This window comes from Pseudonaja textilis, chromosome Z, assembly GCF_049901715.1.
Source record: "Pseudonaja textilis isolate UNSWEBS1 chromosome Z, rPseTex1.2, whole genome shotgun sequence".
In the NCBI taxonomy this organism is placed as follows: domain Eukaryota; kingdom Metazoa; phylum Chordata; class Lepidosauria; order Squamata; family Elapidae; genus Pseudonaja; species Pseudonaja textilis.
The window spans coordinates 973,767-995,433 of record NC_142008.1 but is presented as its reverse complement, the minus strand read 5'-3'; the positions used below and the strand labels follow the sequence as shown (position 1 = coordinate 995,433).

At 45.0% G+C, this 21,667-nt stretch overlaps 1 protein-coding gene across 5 annotated transcripts in view; it reads right to left on the bottom strand.

The window, feature by feature from the left end:
* LOC113451216 (uncharacterized) overlaps positions 1 to 21,667 on the bottom strand; it is an 89,456-nt gene that overhangs the window by 56,569 nt on the left and 11,220 nt on the right. For all 5 annotated transcript variants that reach the window (XM_087916408.1, XM_087916404.1, XM_087916405.1 and 2 more), the window contains exons 2-3: positions 11,110 to 11,164; positions 3,769 to 4,032 (exon numbers count right to left, since the gene is read on the bottom strand). In XM_087916408.1, coding sequence (XP_087772534.1) covers positions 3,769 to 4,006 — 238 coding nt within the window. In that variant the 5' untranslated portion in view covers positions 4,007 to 4,032; positions 11,110 to 11,164. The remainder of the gene's footprint in view (positions 1 to 3,768; positions 4,033 to 11,109; positions 11,165 to 21,667) is intronic.

Below are 21,667 nucleotides of genomic sequence, written 5' to 3'. Positions count from 1 at the left end.
ACCCAACTAGGGAACATCACCAGTGCTAGAAAGGAAGGAGGGTTATGGGAAGGAGAGAGGGAGGGGGAGAAAGAGGAAGAAAAAGAGTGGGAGGAGAAGAGGGAGGGAGGGACAGAGGAAGAGGAGAAAGAGAAGGAGGAGGAGAGGGAAGGAGGGAGGAAGACAAGGAGGAAGAGAAAGAGAAGAGAGATGGAGGGGGGAAGAGGAAGAGAAGAGGGAGGGAGGGACAGAGGAAGAGGAGAAAGAGAAGGAGGAGGAGAGGGAAGGAGGAAGGAAGGACTAGGAGGAGAAAGAGAAAGAGAAGAAGAGGGAAGGAGGAAGGGAAGAGGAGAAAGGAGGAGGAAGGAGGGATGGAAGAAGGGAGGAGGAGGACAAAGAGAAGGAGGAAGAGGTGAAAGAGAAGAGGAAGGGAGGAAAGGAGGAGAGGGAGAGAGGGAGGAGGAAGACAAAGAGAAGAAGAGGGAGGGAGGGAGGAGAAAGAAGAGGAGGAGGAGGAGAGGGAAGGAGGGAGGAAGAGGAGGAAGAGAAAGAGGAAGAGCAAAAGAGGGAAGGAGGGAAGAAGGGAGCAGGAGAAAGAGAAGGAGTAGTAGAAGAGAGAAGGAGGGAGGGAAAAAGAGAAGAGGAGGAAGAGGAAGACTTGGGGTGGTCATTTTTGGTGTTCTCTGAGCTGGGTGCTTTCCTTGCAGACGTCTCATGACCCAACTAGGGAACGGCATCAGGGCTCCTCCACTGAAACCAATTGGCTGGCAACTGGGATCTTTGCTTCCAATTGTATCATTCCTCAGGCCCACCGCAATCAAACCACCACCACGTCCCTCTTCCAACCCCAGGATTTGGAGGTCCTTGGCGTTGCCTGCCAAATGACAAGACTTTTAATCATCCATTCGCCCCAAGAAGTCGGCCGTGCAAAGTTCGGCCTATATAACGCACATACACAAATCCCTCCGGATTATGTAACGGACGGACTAAGCGGATTAGGGCAAAAATCAATCAAACCAGGAGGCCGTGCATCGCGATGGGAAGGCAGCTGGTCGAACTTGGCTCAAATCCTCTTTGTGAGGATGGGTGTGTGTGTCTGGGTGTGTGTTTCTGTGTGTGAGAGAGAGAAAAAGAAAATCAAAATCCAACCTTTGAGGGGAGGGACCTTGGAGGTCTTCTAGTCCAACCCCGTGCTCCAGAAGGAGATCCTTACGGAATGATAGAATAACAAAGCAACAAGTGACCTGGAGGTCATCTAGTCCGAGCCCTGCTCAAACAGGAGACCTTTGCAGAAATAACTGAATTGGAAGGGACCTTGGAGGTCTTCTAGTCCAACCCCCCGTTCGAGCAGGAGACCCTGACGGATTCATAGAGTGACAGAGTTGGAGGGGACTTTGGAGGTCATTCAGTCCAACCCTGCTCAAAGTAGGAGACTTTTACAGAATAACTGAGTTGGGAGGGGCCTTGGAGGTCTTCTAGTTGTAAGTTGAGGACTTCTTGTTTGTGGTCTCCTGCTTGAACAGGGACTAGATGACCTCAAGATATCTTACATTATGCAACGATTCGATAATGGTCTCCTGTTTGAGCGTGGGTTGGACTAGATGACCTCAAAGGTCCCTTCCCCTACTTGAGCAGCAGACCCTGACAGAATCATAGAATAACAGAGCTAGAGGTCATCTCGTCCAACCCCTTTGGACTCCCTCTTTGGTGCTCTCTGAGCTGGGTGGTTTTCTTGCAGACATCTCATGACCTAACTAGGTAACATCATCAGTGCTACATGGGAGATGTATTTGTGGACAGGAGGAAGAGGAGGAGGAAAAGGAGGAAGGGGGAAAGGACGGGGGAATCTTTGGTGCTCTCTGAGTCGCTACCTTGGGTGGTTTTCTTGCAGATGTTTCATGACCCAACTAGGGAACAATATCCGTTCTGGAATGGAATGGAATGGAATGGAAGGGAAGGGAAAGGAAGGGAAGGAAGGAAGGAAGGAAGGAAGGAAGGAAGGAAGGAAGGAAGGAAGGAAGGAAGGAAGGACTGGGGGTCATTGGTACTGTCTGAGCTGGGCGGTTTTCTTTTCAGTTGTTTCAGGGAACATTATCAGTGCTAGAAGGAAGGAAGGAGGGAGGGAGGGAGGGAGGGAGGGAGGAAGGAAGGAAGGAAGGAAGGAAGGAAGGAAGGAAGGAAGGAGGAGGAAGAAAAGGATTGTGGGATCCTTGTTATCCTCTGTCCTGGGAGATTTTGAGACCCAACTAGGTAACATCATCAGTGCTATGAAGGAGTGAGGTTTTTGGAGTAGAGAAGGAGGACAACCATGGGCTCCTTGGTGCTCCTTGGTATGACGGTCTCAGGGGTCACATGTCAAGCCAGATTCACTTAACAACCCTGCTCCTAACTTGGCCACTGCGGCCAGTCACTTAACAACGGTGGTGTGCAAGGTCGCAGAAGTGCTCCCAACTCACTTAACCATCGAATTTTCGCGGCCGTTGCGGCCGTCCTTCGAGGACAATCTGTATCGTTGTTACGTCTATGAAAGGTGGGTGGGGGGGAATTATCAATTGGTTCGGTGCCTATTTTTTAAAACGGTTCTCTCCTTTTTGAATTTTGACATTGGACGTTGCGATATTACTATTTCCCCCAAAATACGACCTACCTTGAAAGTAAGTCCTAGCTTGATGCATTTTTACACATGTACCCAATATAAGCCCTGCCTCCCCCAAAATAATACACACACGCACACACACACGACAGGACCTTATTTTCTGGAAACATGGTATAAAAAGAAAAAAAAATCAAATAAAAAGCTACGTTCCCTTGTGAGAAACGATGCAAAATATGGTCAAAAAATTATCCTCTCCAATATTCCGAGAGTGTTCGGTTGATCCCCTCAACCGTTTTGTGGCTAAATTACAGCGCAATTAAGAGCTTATTAAAAAAAGCAAAGCCCAGATGGGAAAAACAGAGCTAGTCGGATAATGGCACCTGTGGAAATATATTTAATTTCATTCTCTCTTTTTTTTTTTTTTCCTCCTGACGGGGAGAACGCCTGGAGGAAGAGAAGAAAGGGATGCATTTAAAAAAAATGGAATGGGGTAAAAAAATTCTACTGTATGTCCCCCAAAATAAGACCCAACCGGAAAAATAAAACCCTAGCGTGATTTCTTTTAGGATGCTCGTAATATCAGCCCCACCCAAAAATAAGCCCTAGTTAAGATCACCAGCCAGATGGATGCACTTAGTACCATATTTACCCCAAAATAAGACCTAACCAAAAAATAAGCCCTAATGCATCTTTTGGGGGAAAACACTATAAGATTTCAAAAGGATTTCAAAAGCCACGAGATCGCCGAAGCTGGCAATATGCCGAATGGCGGGATGCCTCCGTGCAAAAGGGACGGGCAAAGCAGATAGACTGCGACTGCCTGGAGAAGAACGATTCAGAGGAAGCAAGAAAAATATGACTTACGACCGGTCACTGTATCTCCACGGTCACGTGATCCAAATTCAGGCAGTTCGCCTCTATTTATGAGGGTTGGATCGGCCTGAGGGAGTGTCACACAATCCCCTTTCACAACCTTCCGACAAACAGAGCCAGATTTGCTTAATGACCACCTGATTCGCTTAACAACGCTGACATACCATGGACCGAAGCTGGCTTAGCCATGGAAACACTGGCACGTCAAATCGGGGTTGTATGTCATAATCCAGCTTCCTGTTCATTCGATCCTGCTCCCACCCACCCCGCTCATCCCGCCCGATGCCCGATCCGACTTCTGCCCATGTCTGGACACTCACGCTCCGGAGCCACGTTCTCAGCTTGCGGTTTGGCTCTCGCCTCCTGGTTCCCGGCTTTCGGCTCGTCGTCGTCAAGCAGAGGAACGTAATCCGTCTTGCCGACTTTTTCCCCGATCACGTCGTCGAATTTCTCGGCTTCCAGGCTAGCCATGAAATCGCGTTTCACTTCCTCCTCGATTTGGGGAGTGGGCTCGGTCAGCGCATCAGCCAGGCTGAGGTTCTGCTCCATGTCGGCCATGCCGCAACCCACTTTCCAATCAAACTCTGGGGGGAGGGGAGGGGCGGGGGAGGAGGAAGAGGAGGAAAGGAAGAACGAGAAGATCAACAATTCGATTAACGTCTCAAATCAGCCTTTAAAATTTGCAGCCGATTAAGGATCAAAGAAACAAACTCCAGGGAGAAAGACGCGTAGCGGGTTGGGAGCGCAAAACAAGGTGCACATATGAAGGTTCAATTAAACTGATTTATTGCTAAAAGTCTCTGTAGGAATCTTTCAACTAAACTGGTTTATTGCTAAAATATGAACATGAATCTTTCAATTAAGAGGCTTTGCACAGGAATCTTCTCAACTAAGGGCGGGCCCGTATTAGGATGAGATAGGGCTACCTAGGCTACAAGGAGAGTTGGACCTAGTTCGCTGGCGACTACGCTGTCAGGATTCCGGTGATCACCCTATTTCAGTCATGAACCTCAAGCTAAGCTTCGAAAGAAACCAAAAGGTTTATGTCTGGCATTGACCTGCGTGAAGCCAACTCTGCCAACCCGTAAGGATTCTAGATTGATGCCTGTTTTAATTCTGACCCCAAGTTTTGTCGCACCTCCCCGCTCCAGGGATCTCCAAATGTTGTTTTGAAGGGCCATAAAGGTAGTCCTTGACTTACAACCATTCCTTTAGTGACCAAAGTTACAAAGGCAGCAAAACAAGTGACTTACAATCTATCCTCGCAAATATGGGTCATGAAATGTCTGCAACAAAAACCACCCAGCTCAGAGAGCACCAAGAACCCCAAACTCCTCTTCCTCCTCCTCCTCCCCACACACCCTTTCTTCTAACACTGATGATGTTCCCTAGCTGGGTCATGAAATGTCTGCAAGAAAACCACCCAGCTCAGACAGCATCAAAGAAAGTCCTCTTCATCCTCCTTTACGCACACCCTTTCTTCTAACACTGATGATGTTCCCTAGCTGGGTCATGAAATGTCTGCAAGAAAACCACCCAGCTCAGAGAGGACCAAGGACCCCACAAGTTCTTTTCCTCCTTCTCCTTTCTAGCACTGATAACGTTCCCTAGTTCAGTCAAAAAAACGCCCGCAAGAAATCCACCCAGCTCAGAGAGCACCAAGGTCCCCACAGTTCAACCCCGAGCCGCACATATTCTGTCGGAGGAGAGACCTCAAGATGTACGTTTGCCGAGAGCCCTGCCGGAGAAGATGCCGGCGAAAGAAGGCGAGAACCAGGCATAAACAACCGGCACGAAAGGAGAATAAACCAAGGAGATGCAGCCCCAAAGGTCTTCTGAACTCCCAAAGGAATACGCTAGTAATTTGCCAACGCTGATGCAGCTTGGAAAAGCCAAAGACCATCTATCTACTCCACTGATCCTCACAGCTAGCTAAGAGAGCCAAGAACACCTCGTGCAAGCATCAAAAGGTCAAAATCATACTCCAAGCTCCAAACTAGTCTAAATTTCCGCAACCGGACCGCCAGAACCACTCTGAACCAGTTTTGAATGTCAAAACTTTGTCTACTTTGATTGGGTGGTTGTGGGCCTCGTGTCAAAAGATCCAGGACCGCTTCAATGGTCCAGTTTTGGCGTGCTTCAACAACTTCTGTACGGTTGTGTAACCTTTTGGTACAACTTCTAATGCATTTTACTCAGCATCACGTTTCATGCTTTAATGGATTTTAATTCATTCTTCCATTCATTTTATAAACCTGTAACCTGTCACCTTATAGGGGAGGCGGACGGCATCCTCTCAATTTCACACATGTAAGTTGAGAGCAAACCGCCCATCCTTCTAAGCACTGATGATGTTTCCTAGTTGGGTCATGAAAGGTCTGCAAGAAAAGGACCAAATTTGTAGGGCACCAAAGACCCCACAGATTAGATAGATAGATAGATAGATAGATAGATAGATAGATAGATAGAGACAGACAGACAGACAGACAGACAGACATAATTAGATTGCAGAGAGAGAGAGACAGAAGGATGGATAGAAGGTGGATAGACAGACAGATGATTGATACAAATAGTAAATAAAAAATAAATGATTGATATAGACAAATACTAAATAGTAACTATATAGGATAGGATAGGATAGGATAGGATAGGATAGGATAGGATAGGATAGATGATTAATATAAATACTGAATGGATGGATGGATGATTGATAGATACATGATTGATACAGACAAAAACCAAACAGAATATAGATGAACAGATAGACAGACAGAGATGGATGGATGGATACAGAGAAATATTAAATAGAAGGTGGATGGATGGATGGATGGACAGACAGATAGATAGATACAAATACTGAATGGATGGATGGATGATTGATAGATAGATGATTGATACAAATACTAAATAAAAAATAGATGATTGATGGACAAATACTAAATAGAATATAGATGAACAGATAGATATATAGATAGACAGATATGCATGGATGGATGGATGGATGGATAGACGATTGATACAAATACAAAATAGAAGATTGATAGATTAGATAGATAGATGTATAGATAGGTAGGTAGGCAGGTAGATAGGTAGACAGACAGACAGACAGATCGATAGATATGGATGGATAGATGATTGATATACACAAATACTAAATAGAAGATAGGTAGATTAGAGAGAGACATAGAGACAGAAAGACAGACAGATAAATTGATACATACCAAGAGATAGATACATACATAGATATATCCTGATAATAGATTCCACTTTTTAAGCATTTCAAACCAAGGTTAACTTTGACCAAAAAGAAGAAGAAAAAGAAGAAGAAGAAACAAAAAAAAGAGGAAATTAGCAAAGATCGTCTGTACAAAATACAGGTGGGGAAAACTTTCCCATCAACCCAATCTGATTATTATTGTTGTTTTAAAAAGAAAAATCTGTTCTTTTTTGTTTTTTTCATTGTTCAACAGCTGCAATTCAGCCCGTGGGGAGCTGCATTTAAACCGCAGCGTGTTTGCAAGTTCCATTGTTCCTTCTCCGGGGAAAAAAAGAAATTGGAGTTATTTCCTCGGCTTGGCATGAAATACATCTAAGTCCTCGACTTAACAACTGGACACTGGACACGTGTCTCCGCTTAACAATGGAAATTTGACGGCTGTACTCCAAACAGAAGAGATGTGAATGATGGGCCTTGAGGAGTTTAAGCAAACAGTATGGAAAATAATTGGTGAATATTGATTTCAAATTATTAGCCAAAGCTTGAAAAACAGGGTTTTCTCCTCCAAAGCTTCTCTACAGCATAGGTGGATGTGGTGGGAAGGGGCCTTGGAGGTCATCTAGTCCAACCCCTGGCTCAAGCAGGAGACCTGCACAGAATCATAGAATAACAGACTGGGAAGGGACCTTGGGGGTCATCTAGTCCAACCCCCTGCTCAAGCAGGAGACCCGATACCATTCCAGACAAATGGCTGTCCAGCAAGACCAAACCAGAATGTCAGTTCAGGCCTTGCTCTTAAGGTCACCGCTGAGATCTTGCAATACAGCTAGTCCTCGACCTACGACCATTTCTGTCACTAAGCGAGACCCTTTTTTGAGCCCTGCCTGCCCCGTTCAACCACCCCTCTTGCCATAGCTGTGAAGTGCATCCCTGCAGTCATTAAGTTCGCCACATGGTCGTTAAGTAAACCTGGCTTCCCCATGGACATTGCTTGACAGAAGGTCGCAAAAAGGGGACGGCGTGACTGTCGTAAATATGAGTTGAGTGGCCAAGCGCCCAAATTTTGATCCCAAAATCAAAATTCATGGGGACAAAGAACATTTGTCAAATGAGACCAAACTCCCTGAATGGTCTCATTTAGTGGCATCAACTTTGGGCTACATTCTGGTCGTTAAGTCGAGGACGGTCTGTGTTATTTCAGCCCGATGAGAAAAACTGTTAATTCTAATTATCGTTTTCCAGGGAAATCACTCCCTGCAGTTAGCAGAAATAATGCCGAATATCATCCTAGCAATTAAAAATGCCATGACTTTTATAAGCTAGATGACAGGCTATTATTAAAAAAAGAAATAATGATAGTATCAAATTACCCAGAGGGGGAAAAATGAGCTTTTAATCCTCGTTTCTGCTTGAATAAACACACAACGGCTGCGGCATAAATTTAAATTTGGATCTTAAAATTTAAATAATGAATAAAGAATCGGGAAACAAATCCACATTGGCGTAAAAAACTACATCAAGTATGGAAATTTTTTTACCTATCAGTAGTCCTCGACTTACAATCACAAATTCCCGTTGCTAAGTGAGACTTTTCAGGGAATTCGGGCCCATTGGATGAACTTTCTTGACCCCCCCCGGTTGTTAAGCGAAGCCATGCACTTCTTCAGGGAATCATGTTGTCGCTAAGTGAATCTGTTTTCCCCCATGAACATCGCAAAAAGGGGATGGCAGCAATGCTGTGAGGCGGCCCCCATCGTAAAGGCAGTTGTCAGCCAGACAGAGTGAATTTGGATCGCTGTGACTGTCGAGATGCCGCGGTGGTCGTTAAGGGGAAAAAACAGTCGTGAGTCCTTTTGCTTTCAATCCCGTGGCAACTTTGGTCACTAAATGAACTGTTATAAGTCAAGGACTCTCTGTGCACCAAGTGAGTCCTCAACTCATGACAACAATGGAACCCAAAATTTGGGATAAGGGCCCACACTTATGACAAATCCTCACACTTATGACAAGTCCTCACACTTATGACTGCTTCTTACACTCACATGCAGATACTTCCTTGAACTTATGACTGGTCCTCGCACTCACAACCGGTACTCACTTCTGATCAGCTCCCACAATTCCACAGCCATCTTGTCCAGCTAGGCATTTTGGGAGTTGAAGTCTACAAACCTTCAATTTACAGACCAACTCCCAGAATCCCGCAGCCATCTTGGCTAGCTGAAGAATTCTGGGAGTTGAAGTCCACAATCCTTAAAACTGTCAAATCTAGGGACCTGCGTGCTAAAGTCACGGAAATCCGTCTCTCAGTTGCGGTCGTTAAGACGAGGACTCCCCCATACCGAATTCCCAATGGGCACAGGGAGAGGTGAAGGGTGTGGAAGAGTCCTACAACAGCCTGGGCCAAGATGGCCGCTCTCCAGAGCTTCCGGTCAGTCCAGATACGCATTGCTGTATTCGCGACACACATCTGGAAAACATCAGGTCGGAGAAGACGGATAAAGGCAGCAATTTTCCCTTCGCCATTTCCCTTTTTTTTTCCGGTTGCTTCCTCACTCCTTAAAAGGAACATTCCTGCATATTATACGGCAACGTCCCAATAACATCAGCTCCTTTTGGCCTCCAAAAATGAGCTAATTTTCCCCAAATTTCCGTGGGAGTTTTTTCCCTTACGAGACAAGAAAAAAACCACAACCTCAACATCACAATGAACAGCCTTAACGGGAATTTTCTATCTATATATATAAAAGCAAAATACCCCTCATGCATCATCACAAAATCTCCAGAACTGTAAAGCCTACAAACTTGAAATTTGGCCCGGATGTTCCTCTTGGCTTCTAGGGGCTCACTAAGAAAGGATTTTTCGAAATGACCATCAGAGCATTAGTATTTCATTAGTATTTCTTCTACAGCAATTAACACGCTCTGATGCTAAGGAGTTTGACTCCCCCTCCACACCTGAAAAGAAATCTGTCCTAAATGCAAAACACAAGCAGAGAGCAGTTTTACTTTCATAGCACCAAGCAGCTTTAGTACAGAACAGTTGAGCTAAACCACGCCTAGGCTCCTTGCTGTCTCCTCACTCACACAGCAAATACTATTTCAGTTTCCAAACATCCCTCAACTCTCTCACACATTGACAGGACGTTAGCCAGATGAATACTGATGGATGCTGGTAGGCAGAGACAGAATTCCTCCCCCCTTATTTTCCTCCCCCAAAACTAAGCCCGACCACAGAGTTTCGTAGCGAAGCACGGATATCCAGCTAGTCCCAAATAAAGTCTCACATCCAGAAATTCAGAAATTATCAATTCTACTAATTCTCCTTTTCACATCGGTTGCCCTGGGCAAGCTTTTAAGCCAGGACGTAACCGAAATGACGCGTTCCTCCGTCAAGTACATTTACTTGGCAGAAGGCTGAGGTTTAATCCAAAGCTGTGGTGGGAAGGGATGAAGGATCTCCCTATGTGAACATTTAAGGTTTAATTTTTGGCTTTCAAAAAGGCTTAATCTGTGTTTTGTTTTGTTTTTTGTATAAAAAAAGGAGAGGGTTTTTAACTCCAATCGGGCGGAATAAATTTGAAATGGACTAAAAAACCTCTAGGGCCCCTTCCAGCTCTGTATTTCTGTCAGGGTCTCCCACTCGAGCGGGAGATTAATTAAATTAATTCCTGAGGATGAAAAGATAAAACTAAAAACAGCTAAATACTAACAGAGGAGAATTTTTGTAGTTTGGGGTTGAATTGGTGCTCTCTGAGCTTGGTGGTTTTCTTGGAGACATTTCATGACCCAACTAGGGAACGTCATCAGCGCTAAAAGGGGAGGAGCAGGTTTCATGACCAAACTAGGAAATGTCGTTGGTGCTACAAAAAAAAATAGGGTATACAGAGAGGAAGAAAAGGAGGAGGGGGAGGAGAGAAAGGAGGAGGATGTAGAAGGAGGGAAAGGAAGAGGGAGGAGACGGTAAAGAAAGAGAAGGAAGGAGAGGAGGAAGTAAAGAAAAAGGAGTGGGAGGAGGAAGGGAAGGAGGGAGAAAGAAGGGGAGGATAAGGAAGAGGAGCAGAGGAGTACAGGAGGGAGAAGAAGAGGAAAAGGAGGAGGAAGACGAAGGAGAGGAAAGACAAATAGGAGGAAGAGAAAGGGGAGGAGGGAGAGGAGGAGGAGGGAGAGAACTAGGAAGGGTCAAGGAAGGGAAAAAGGAGGAGGAGGAAGAGGGAGAAGAGGAGGACGGAGAAGAGGAGAAAAAGGAGGAGGAAGATGAGGAAGAGAAAGGGGAGGAGAAAGGAAGGAGGGGAGGAGGAAGGGGAGGAAGAGGAAGTGAAGGGGGTTGCGTGTCTCCGGAAGGCAGCAGACTAAATCCCCGCATGAAAGGACGAAAGTCGACCTCTAGTTCTGGCCTTTCCCGAAACTCCATGACGAAATTTCTACAACAGATAGTAAGTCTTACCTTAAGACAATAAATCTCTCCGCTCTCGCCCCAAAGTTGGCAAATCTTTTTCTCTCTGCAAAAGAAACACAAAGAAAAACCGCAATTGAAAAAAGTGGAGTTGGCTTTTCAACAATTCGAGAATCGACGAGTTATTAAGGGAATAATCCAAATGACATAGCTACTTAAAACGTCGTTCGGGATCAACTTCGATTAAGTTAATACTCGTTGTAGTGTTCCATTTACCGAAGGGGTGAAAGGGCCAAAAAAGGGGGATGGCTTAAGGTCACAATTCCAAGCTTCCGGGTAATCCTCGACTTACGATTGCGACCGAGGTCAAAAGTTCACTTGCTAAAGGGTCTTACGAGCGGAAAAATTAACCTTATGAGTCGTCCTCAATTTACGACCAAAACTGAGCCCAAAATTTAACATATGAAGCGATCTTATGAGCAGAAAATTTAATTCTTTTATAGGCAGTCCTCGATTTATGACCACAATCGAGCCCAAAATTTAACATTAAGTGATCTTTTGAGCAGAACATTTAATTCTTTTATAGGTAGTTGAGTTACGATGCCAATCGAGATCAATATTTCACTTGCAAAAAGGTCTTACGAGCAGAAAATTTAACTTTTGTGGGTAGTCCTCGATTTACAACCCAAAATCGAGTCCAATATTTAACATATTAATTGATCTTACAAGCATAAAATTTAATTCTTTTATGGATAATCCTCAATTTACAACCAAAATTAACCCCAAAATTTAAGCAATCTTATGAGCAGAAAATTTAATTCTTTTATTGGTAGTCCTCAACTTACGAACAAAATCGAGGCCAAAATTTATCATGCTCAGAGGTTTTACGAGTAGAAAATTCATTTCTTTTATACGTAGTCACGATTTACGATGAGAATTGGAACCAAAATTTAACGTGCTAAGCGATCGTAGAAGAAAAATAATTTCGTTTATAAGTAGTCCTCAACTTATGACCACAATTGAAACCAAAATTTATCTCGCTAAGGGGGGTCTCACACGCAGAAATGTATTAATTTTATAGCGAGTCCTCGAGGTATGACCATTATTGGACCCAGGCATTTCTGTTGCTAAGTGAGACCTTGGTTAAGTGAGTTCTGCCCAGTTTTATGACCTTCCTTGCCACCGTTGTTCAAACGACTCACTGCTCACTGTTCAGTGAGTCACACAGTTGTTAAGCGAATCCGGCCTCCCCGTTGGCTTTGCTCGTCAGGTCGTAAAGGGGGCCATGCGACACCCCCGGATGCTACGACCATCATAAATACAAGTCCGGCGCTGAGCATCTGAAATCTGATCACGTGACCCTGGGGATATTGCAACGGTCATAAGTATGAAACAAGGGGCCCGATAACAGTGGTGGGATTCAACTGGTGTAACCACCAGTTTGGTGAGTGTACGCTTTGCTTGAACCAGTCTGAACCGGTAGATTCCTAGCCCTCATCAGAAGTCTCTTTTTCCATGGGACTGTCACTCTGAATAAATCGAGGACGACCTATTGTACTTGGGGGGGGAAAACATTTTTCTTATATATTTTTCATCCTTTCACACAAACACACACACACACACACACACACACCCATCGGATCAAAATTATATAGAAAAAAAATATTAAGCCTTTCCGTTGAATTTTATCATTTTGGAGATTTATTTGAGGTTATCCTTTAAGGCTGAAAAATGTCTCAGAAAATTATTCTGGTTTTAGGCTAAAGGTTTTTTTAACCATTCCCTCTCTTCTTCTCTCCTTCCCTCTCTCTTTCCTTCCTTCCTTTCTTCTCTCCCACCCTTTCTTTTTCTGTTTCCCTCTATTCCACTTTCTATCTTTCTTTTTCTCTCCCTCCTTTTTCTTTCTTTCTTTCTTTTAGTCTCTCTCTCCCTACCTCATTCCTCCCCTCTCCTTTCTTTCTTTCTTTCTTTCTTTTCTTTCTTTCTTTTTCTTTCCTCTCCTTCCTTTTTCTTTCTCTCCCTTTCTTCCTCTCACTAGCTTTCATCTTTTTTCTCTCTCCCACTCCCTCCCCCTTCTTTCCCTCCCTCATTCCCTCCCTCTCTTCCTTTTCCTTTCTCTCTCTCCGTTTGTTCTCTCTCTCTCATTCTCTCCCTCTCTCCCTTTCTCCTCTCTTCTTTCTTTCTCTCTTTCCCTACCTCATTCCCTTCCTCCCCCCTCTATTTCTTTCCTTTTCTTTTTTCTTGTTTCTCTCTATCCCTCTTTCTTGTTCTTTCTGTCTCTTTTCTCTCTCTCTCCATTTCTTTACTTCCCCTCTCTCTGTCTCCCTCTCCCTTTCTTCCTTCCTTTCTTTCTTTTGGTCTCTCTCTCCCTCCCTCTCTCTTTTTTGCTTGCTCTTTCCTCCACCCTCACTTTTTTCTTTCTCTTTCCCTATTTCTTTTTCTCTCTTCCTCCATTTTTACTTCCTCTCTCTCTCGCTCTTTCTTTCTCCCATTCTCTCCCTCTTGTTCTCTTGCACTATACAGCAGAATCCAACAGAGCTCCTGCCCTGGGATAGACGCTGTTTTTCAGCCTATTTCTCCTTGTTTTTATTATCCTGTACCGTCTGCCAGATGGTAATAGTTCAAAAAAAGGCTGGTGCCCAGGATGAGGTGGAACTTTGAGAATGTTTTGACCTTCCTTAAGGCAGCGGGAGCTCTAAAGCTCTTCCAAAGAGGGGAGAGGGCAACCAGTGATCCTCTGGGCAACGACGTTCACCCTCTGGAGTGGCTGTCCGATCTGCCCCGGTGCAATTGGCAAACCATACAGAGGTGCAGTAAGTTAAAATGCTCTCTCTCTCTGGTGCAGCGGTAGAAGGTCACCAGCAGTTTTCCATTCAGTGGTTGTTTCCTGAGAAGCCTCAGGTAGTATAATGTCTGCTGGGCCCTTTTGACCAGGGCTGCAATGTGAGCCCCCCAGGTCAGGTCCTCTTTTAGGGTAACACCCAGAAACTTAAAACTGGCCACTTGCTCCACTCGGTCTCCGTTGATAAGCAAGGGCTGGATGTCTGATCTGTTCCTTCTATATAGTCCACTATAAGCTCCTTGGTCTTTTTGGTGTTGAGGACCAAGTTATTGTCTCCACACCACGAAAGCAACCGTTGGTCCACCTCATCTCGGCAGGCAGTCATTCCCCCCGCCCCACCACGGAGATAAGTCCCACCACGGTTGTATCATCTGCAAATTTAGCAAGAGTGTTACTAGCGTGAGTGGGAACGCAGTCACGCCCATAAAGAGTAAAGAGTAAGGGACTCAACACGTCTATACATTTTCTTTTTCTTTATTTTTCTCTCTAATCACCTGTGTCTTTTTCTCTTTCTTTTCTCTCTCTCCCCCTTCCTTCCTTCCTTCCTTCCCTCCCTCCTTCCTTCTCTTTCTTTCTTTCCTACTTTAATTTTTAAGACACAAAATTCTGGGGCTTTTTGTACTTATCCACACCAGGGGACCAAATTTGGCTGCGCCCCAAAATTGACAGCCTGCATCTCTGTAAAAAATAAGTTTATCATCTGCTTGGTTTAATAGCCGTGATAAGCCCAGATGCTGGCACAGAGCCACGAGAAAACGCAGGAAGTCCTCGACTTACGACCAACAGACTCTAAAATTACAGCTGCTAACCAGTCATTAAGTGAGCTTTGCCTCACTTTACACCCTTTCTTGCAGTTGTTCAATGAATCACTGCCATTCTCTGTAACACAGTCGTCAAATGTCAATCCCCCGTTACAAGAGAGTCCTCGACTTATGACCGTAAAGGGAGCCCAACGTTTCTGTTGCTAAGCGAGACAGATTCTCCAGTGGGGTATTGCCCTGTTTGATTACGATTCTCGCAGCACTTGCTAAGGGAATCCCTGCAGTTAGCATCCCAGTCGTTAAGCGAATCTGGCTTCCCTGTTGAATTTGCTTTGTTGGAAGGTCACAAGAGGGGATCTAGGTCGTCATCAATATGAGTCAAGTGGCCAGTTGTCCAAATTGGGAATCACCTGATGATGGGGATGCTGCCATGGTCATTGAGTGTGAAAAAAATAGCCACAAGTCCTTTTTCCACAGCCGTTGGAACTTAGGGAATGGTCACAAAATGAAGCATTGCAAGTCAAGGACTTTTAACGTTGCAATCCCATTTTGGGACCCACGTCGATTTGAGGCGACAACTCTTCGGCAACCCAAAGCCACTGTTGTGTAGCGCTTGTGTAGCTCCCTTCCGAACCCACAACGCAATTCAAATCACACAGACAAAAATGGACGGCAATCAACTTACAAGTCGGCCTGACATCACCACTGAGTGTCAACACACAGCGTGAACGTGTTTGTGGGTCATCGAATCATAGAAGGACGGGGTTGGCAGGGACCTCAGAGGTCATCTAGTCCAACCCCCAACTTCAGCCAGCAGACTCTGACAGAATCATAGATTGACGGAGTTGGAAGGGACCTTGGAGAGACACAATCACTACAACAACACATCACTGCAACAAAACACACAACACCACAAATAAGAGATGAAGAGATAAAGTGGGGAATTCTGGAAGGGGGGGGAGGGGGGGAGGAAGGAAGGAAGGGGATTCTGGGAGTTGAAGTCCACTGATCTTAAATTTGGAGATAGGTGGACTTCAACTCCCAGGACTCCTTAGCCTGCAAAATAAGATGAGGGCCATCCCTCTTAAAGCAGGCCGGCCAAGGGATTCTGGGAGTTGAAGTCTTCCCTGCTTAAAGCATGGCTGGCTGGGGGATTCTGGGAGTTGAAGTCCTCCCCTCTTAAAGCATGCTGGCTTAATTCTTGGGATGCCAAGACTTTACTCCCATGTAATGAGTAGGCCTTGAATGCTGAGGCCGCCTTCCAGAAATTGGACGCACCTTGCCAAGCCATTAAAAAAGATTTTTTTTCCAGCCCCCAAATGTGTTGTCCCAAAGAGAGAACATTTTCCAACCATGTTGTTGTGTGTTGCCGTAACGAGCCTCTGCAGTGAGTATCCATTCCTAAAGTAACTAATACGGCTTTAAAACCAGAAGGTTGGACTTGGCTGCCAATGTCAGCTTGTTTAGTGACTGATCGAACTTACAACAGCACTGAAAAAAAAAAAAAAAGACATGGGACCATTTTTCACACTTACGTCCAATGCCACCTCTGCATTTATTGAACAAATACCGGTGGGTCCTCGAGTTACGACCAGGATTTCCGTCGGTAAACAGGTTTTGCCCCTTTTTGCAAACTCTCTCACTGCAGTTCTTCCATTAGTCCCACGTTGTTAAGCGAGTCATGTTTCGTCATTGATTTGACTCCAGACAGACAGAAAAAAAGGATTGCATGACACTAGGTGGTGCCACACCGTCATAAATATGAATGATGACCCCCAGCGAGTGCAAATTTTCTGTCATTAAGCGAGACATTGGTGAAATCCATTCCCCCCCCATGTATGATCTTCCTCGCCACCATTGCTAAGTGAATCGCTGTAAAAAGTTTTGTGAGTGATATGGTCGTTAAGTGAATCTGGCTTCCTGATTGGCTTTGCCTGTCAGAAGGTTGCAAAAGGAGATTGAGTGACCCTGGGAATACTGCAACCGTCATAAATACGAGTCAGTGTCCGAATTTTGATCACGGGACCCAATGGACATAAGTGTGAAATGCAGTCATAAGTTGTAACTTTGCATGGTGCCTATGTGAACTGTTATAAGTCGAGGACTACCTGTCCTATTAGAAACATTCAAATGAGTCCCGATTTCAAAGCTTGTGTTATTTAAATAAATCACATTAATTCATTAATTTTAATTTATAGGACTTGTCTAAACAATGATTAATTTTCATTATACCAAATCAGGGAAATATACTTTCTGACGAGACGGGCTATGTACCCGGTTCCCCTGAAGATAAGACCCAACTGGAAAATAAGCCCTAGCGTGATTTTTTTCCAGCATGCTCATAATAGAAACCTTACCCTGAAAATAAGCCCCAGTTAAGATCAGGATTCGCTTAACGATCGTGTAAATTCACACAACTACAGTGATTTACTTAACAACGGTGGCAAAACCGGTCATAATGTTATTTCTGACTTAACAGCTGCCTTCTTTACCGACGAAACAATCTGGCCCCAATTCTGGCCGTTAAGTCAAATACAACTTGTGAAAATTCAGGAAGTCCTTGAGTTATAACAGTTCATTTAGTGACTGCTCAAAGTTACAATGGTTATTGGAAAAAAGTCGTTTGTGGCCGTTTTTCAGACTTATGACCATCATAACATCTCCGTGGTCACATAATCAAAATTTGGACGCTTAGAACTGACTCGTATTTAAGGCAGTTGTAATGTCCCGGGGTCATGAGATTCGCTTTTGTGACCTTCCAACAAACAATGTCAAGGGGGGAAGCAGGATTCACTTAACGACCAAGTTATCCACTGAAGGACTGCAGTGATTTACTTAGCAACAGTGGCAAAGATGGTCATAAAATGGAACAAAATCCACTTAACAATTGTCTCATTTAACAACAGAAGTTTTGGGCTCAATTCTGGCCATAAGTAGAGGACTGCTATATGACAAAAAAATAAATTACTCATTTCTCAGTTCCAAAACCCAGTTTATAATTTCGAAACATGGTTAAATCTCCAGATTGGTTGGTTGTTTTTAACCTTTCATGGTCCCTACTGCCGATACTCCCTCCTACTCCAAGTTTACTCATATTTGTAAGATAAGGAGAGAGGAGTCACCCTCCGGGGTTAAATTTTCAGTAACTCAATACGAAACCAGAAATAGAAAATTATACAGCTTTGCCAATTGGCTCCAGTTTAAACCTGGAGATGGGTGGACTTCAACTCCCAGGATTCCTCAGCCAGCAAACTGAGATGAGGGTCACCCCTCTTAAAGCAGGCCAGCCGAGGGATTATGGGAGTTGAAGTCCTCCCCTCCTAAACATGAAGGCTGGGGAATTCTGGGAGTTGGAGTCCATCCCTCATAACGCTTGCTGGCTGAGGGATTATGGGAGTTGAACCCCACTCCTCTTAACGCATGGCCGGCTGAGGATTCTGGGAATGGAAGTCCTCCCCTCTTAAAGCATGGCTGGATGGAGGATTCTGGGAGTTGGAGTCCTCCCCATTTCAAGAGGCCAAGATTTGAGATTATTTTAGATGGATTTTAGGGCTCTCTTCTCAATGGTGAAGCACATGCGAACGAAATGTATTTTTGAAACCAAGGGCCAGGTGCCATGAATAATATTTCCGTTCTCAAGCCAGGAAAAAAGAAGGCGATTGATGAGGTGGATTATGACCTTGTTTGGCTCAAGTATCCTATTTTTAATTGCTGAGTAATTGAGCAAAATATGGACTTTGTTCCATATTCCAAAGAGATTAAAACTAAATCCTGTTAGCAGGCAATAAAACTTCAGGTTGGCAACCGAAGATGAGCTGGCAGGGGAAGGAAAGCGGCAGAACAGATATTTTGGGCACCGTCGTTAAGCGAATCATGCAGTCATTAAGTGAAACAGGCTTCCCTCACTGCCTTTGCTCGTCAGAAGCTGGCTGGGGAGGATCCAATGACGATTACATCGTAAATTCATGCCCAGTGCCTGAATTTTTATTATATGACCGTGACGGTCATAACAGTGAGGACCAGTTATATCCAACCCGATTTCCGGGGTGGGGGCATCGTAATTTAGAACCTGTCATTCAGTGAAGGGTTACAAGGCAAGTTGGGCCTCTCAAGGTATGTTTCTCCTTTGTATTCATCTTTTGCGGGGGACAGAGCTCTATCGAAATGAGTTCAGATCGGTCGCTAAAATGAATCGTCATAACTCAAGGACATGCGGGATGGCATTCGAAATGGCAACTGAAAGGAAAAAAAATGGGCAGGAACACGGACATTAAGTGAATCTGGCTTCCTCTCTGACACCTAATAGTCTTTCCCACCACTGGGGGGGAGTGACTTCTGACCATGTTTCATAGTTACGACCGTCGCAAGGTCAGGTGACCAACATTTGGACTCTGGGCAACTGATTCATATTTATAACAGTCGCGGGATCCCGGAGTGGCGCAACTTCCTTTCAAGACCTTCTGCCCAGCAGGAAGCCAGATTCACTTAACAACCAGGTTGCAAAGGGCAACACTTCACTTAACAATGGTGGCAAAAAAGGCCGTAAAACAGAGCAAAATGAATTCAACAACTGTATCACCAACAGAAAATGTCGGACTTCTAAACCTTGGAGGTCATCCAGTCCACCCCGTGCTAAAGCAGGAGAGCCTTACAGAACCATAAAGTAGTAGGGTTGGAAGGGACCTCAGAGGTCATCTAGTCCAACCCCTCCTCATGCAGGAGGCCTTAACTGAATCACAGAGTAACTGGATTGGAAGGGACCTTGGAGGTCATGTAGTCCAACCCCCTGCTCAGGCAGGAGATCCTACAGAATCATAGAGTAATACGGTTGGAAGGGACCGCAGATGTCATCTAGTCCAGCCCCTCATGCAGGAGGCCCTTACAGAATCATAGAGTAACAGGGTTGGAAGCGACCTCAGAGGTCATTTAGTCCAACCCGCTGCTCAAGCACGAGACCCTTATAGAATCAGAGAACAGGGTTGGAAGGGAGCCTGGCGGGTATAACGTCAGGGACCACCGGTCGTCCCCCCCTTCCATGCCTTCAGGAGTCATTGGGTCCCCACGGACCTCCCGGGTTCGAGTCCCCCTCGTTCCCGGTGGCTTAAGAAAGTTTTTAAGGCAACTCCAAACATCTCAGCCTTGCAGGGCTGCGATTGTCATCGGCCGCACAAGTTGTGCAGTTGCATTTCCTGCTGCGACATCCTTCCTGGCTGCTGTGAGCGCAACCGCCCCGCCTCGGCCGATGCCACAGTGGGGAGGCCGGATTTGGAGGGAATGGGGGGGGGGGGTTGGGTTGGTTGAGTCAGCCAGATGAGATCACCGGCTGTGGCCGGATTCCATCCAAAGGGATTTTTTGTGCTTGTGTGTGTGCTTGTGTGTGCTTGTGTGTGTGTGTTTGGAGTTTGGAGTTTGCTCGGGAAGTGGGTGGCCTAGCCTTAGAAGGAGAGAGGGAGGGAAACAGGGGACGGGAAGAGAAAGAAACAAAGAAAGGAAGGAAGAAAAAAGGAAGGAAGGTAGAAAGAGGAGAGAAAGAGACAGAGAGAAAGAAAGGAAGGAAGGAAGGTGAATTCAAAGTCACTTAGATAGAGATAGATAGATAGATAGATAGATAGATAGATAGATAGATAGATAGATAGATGGAGGTTTAGATAAGAAAGAAACAGAAAGAAAGCAAGGAAAGAAAAAAAAAGAAAAGAAAGGAAGAAAGAAAGAAAGAAAGAAAGAAAGAAAGAAAGAAAGAAAGAAAGAAACGAAGGAAGGAAGGAGGAAGGAAGGAAGGAAGGAAGGAAGGAAAGAAAGAAAGAAAGAAAGAAAGAAAGAAAGAAAGAAAGAAAGAAACGAAGGAAGGAAGGAGGAAGGAAGGAAGGAAGGAAAGAAAGAAAGAAAAGAAACGAAGGTAGGAAAGAAAGAAAGAAAGAAAGAAAGAAAGAAAGAAAGAAAAGGGAATGCAAAGTCAATGATAGGTAGGTAGGTAGACAGAGTTAGATAGAGATAGATAGGAAGGAAGGCAGGAAAGAAAGAAAGAAAGAAAAAAAGCGGAAGGAAGGAAGGAAGGAAAAGAGAAAGAGAGAGGGGAAGGAAGGAAGGAAGGAAGGAAGGAAGGAAGGAAGGAAGGAAGGAAGGAATCCTCCTAATCCAAACCCCCCCTGTCGAAAAAGCTCCTATCCAAACCTCCTCAGCCTTTCCGATCTGACAGCCCACTTCCATCTTCTTGTACCATATCAACTGAAGGGCAGATGGTCGACCCGGTCGGCCCAGCCTTCTGGGTCCCAGAATCCTTCCACCTGAAGACGGCACTACACCAGACAAAGAAACAACTCCGCTTACAAAGACCCACAACTTTCCAGCATCTGCACAACAACCCCACCGTTGCCCCAAACCGCAAACGCCTAGATGCTGGACTCAGCTTTAGGAGATGCCTTGAAACAGCACAGCAATTTAGGTCAGGAAGGGACCTCGGAGGTCATCCAGTCCAACCCCCCTCCCAATCAGGAGACCCTTAAAGAATCATAGAGTTACAGGGTTGGGAAGGACCTTGGAGGTCATCCAGTCCAACCCCCTGCCCGAGCAGCCAGCTCTCATAACAGAAAATTGGTGAGGAGTTGACTAGAAGGCTGCCCTGCAGAGCAAGGCACAGATATGCCTCAATCTACGACCACCATTGACCCTCACATCTTTGTCGCTAAGTGAGACAGCTGTTCATTGAGCTTTCGCCCATTTTACAACCTCCCTTGTCACCGTTGTTAAGCGAATCATAGCAACGGTTCAGTAAATCAAAGTTGTAAGTGTGAGAAATGGTCGTAAGTCCCTTTCTTTAGTGCCGTTGTGATTTCGAACAGTCACTAAATGGAATATCTGTATTCAGGAAGTCTACGTACAGATTTTACTCCGAAAATTCATAGTTTAAACCTGGCTAGTCAGAACAAGCTAAGATTACGTGCAGGCCGGAAAAAAACTTGAGGTATTCCAAAGACCATGGAGCAGAATCGCCCATCCACCACCCTGC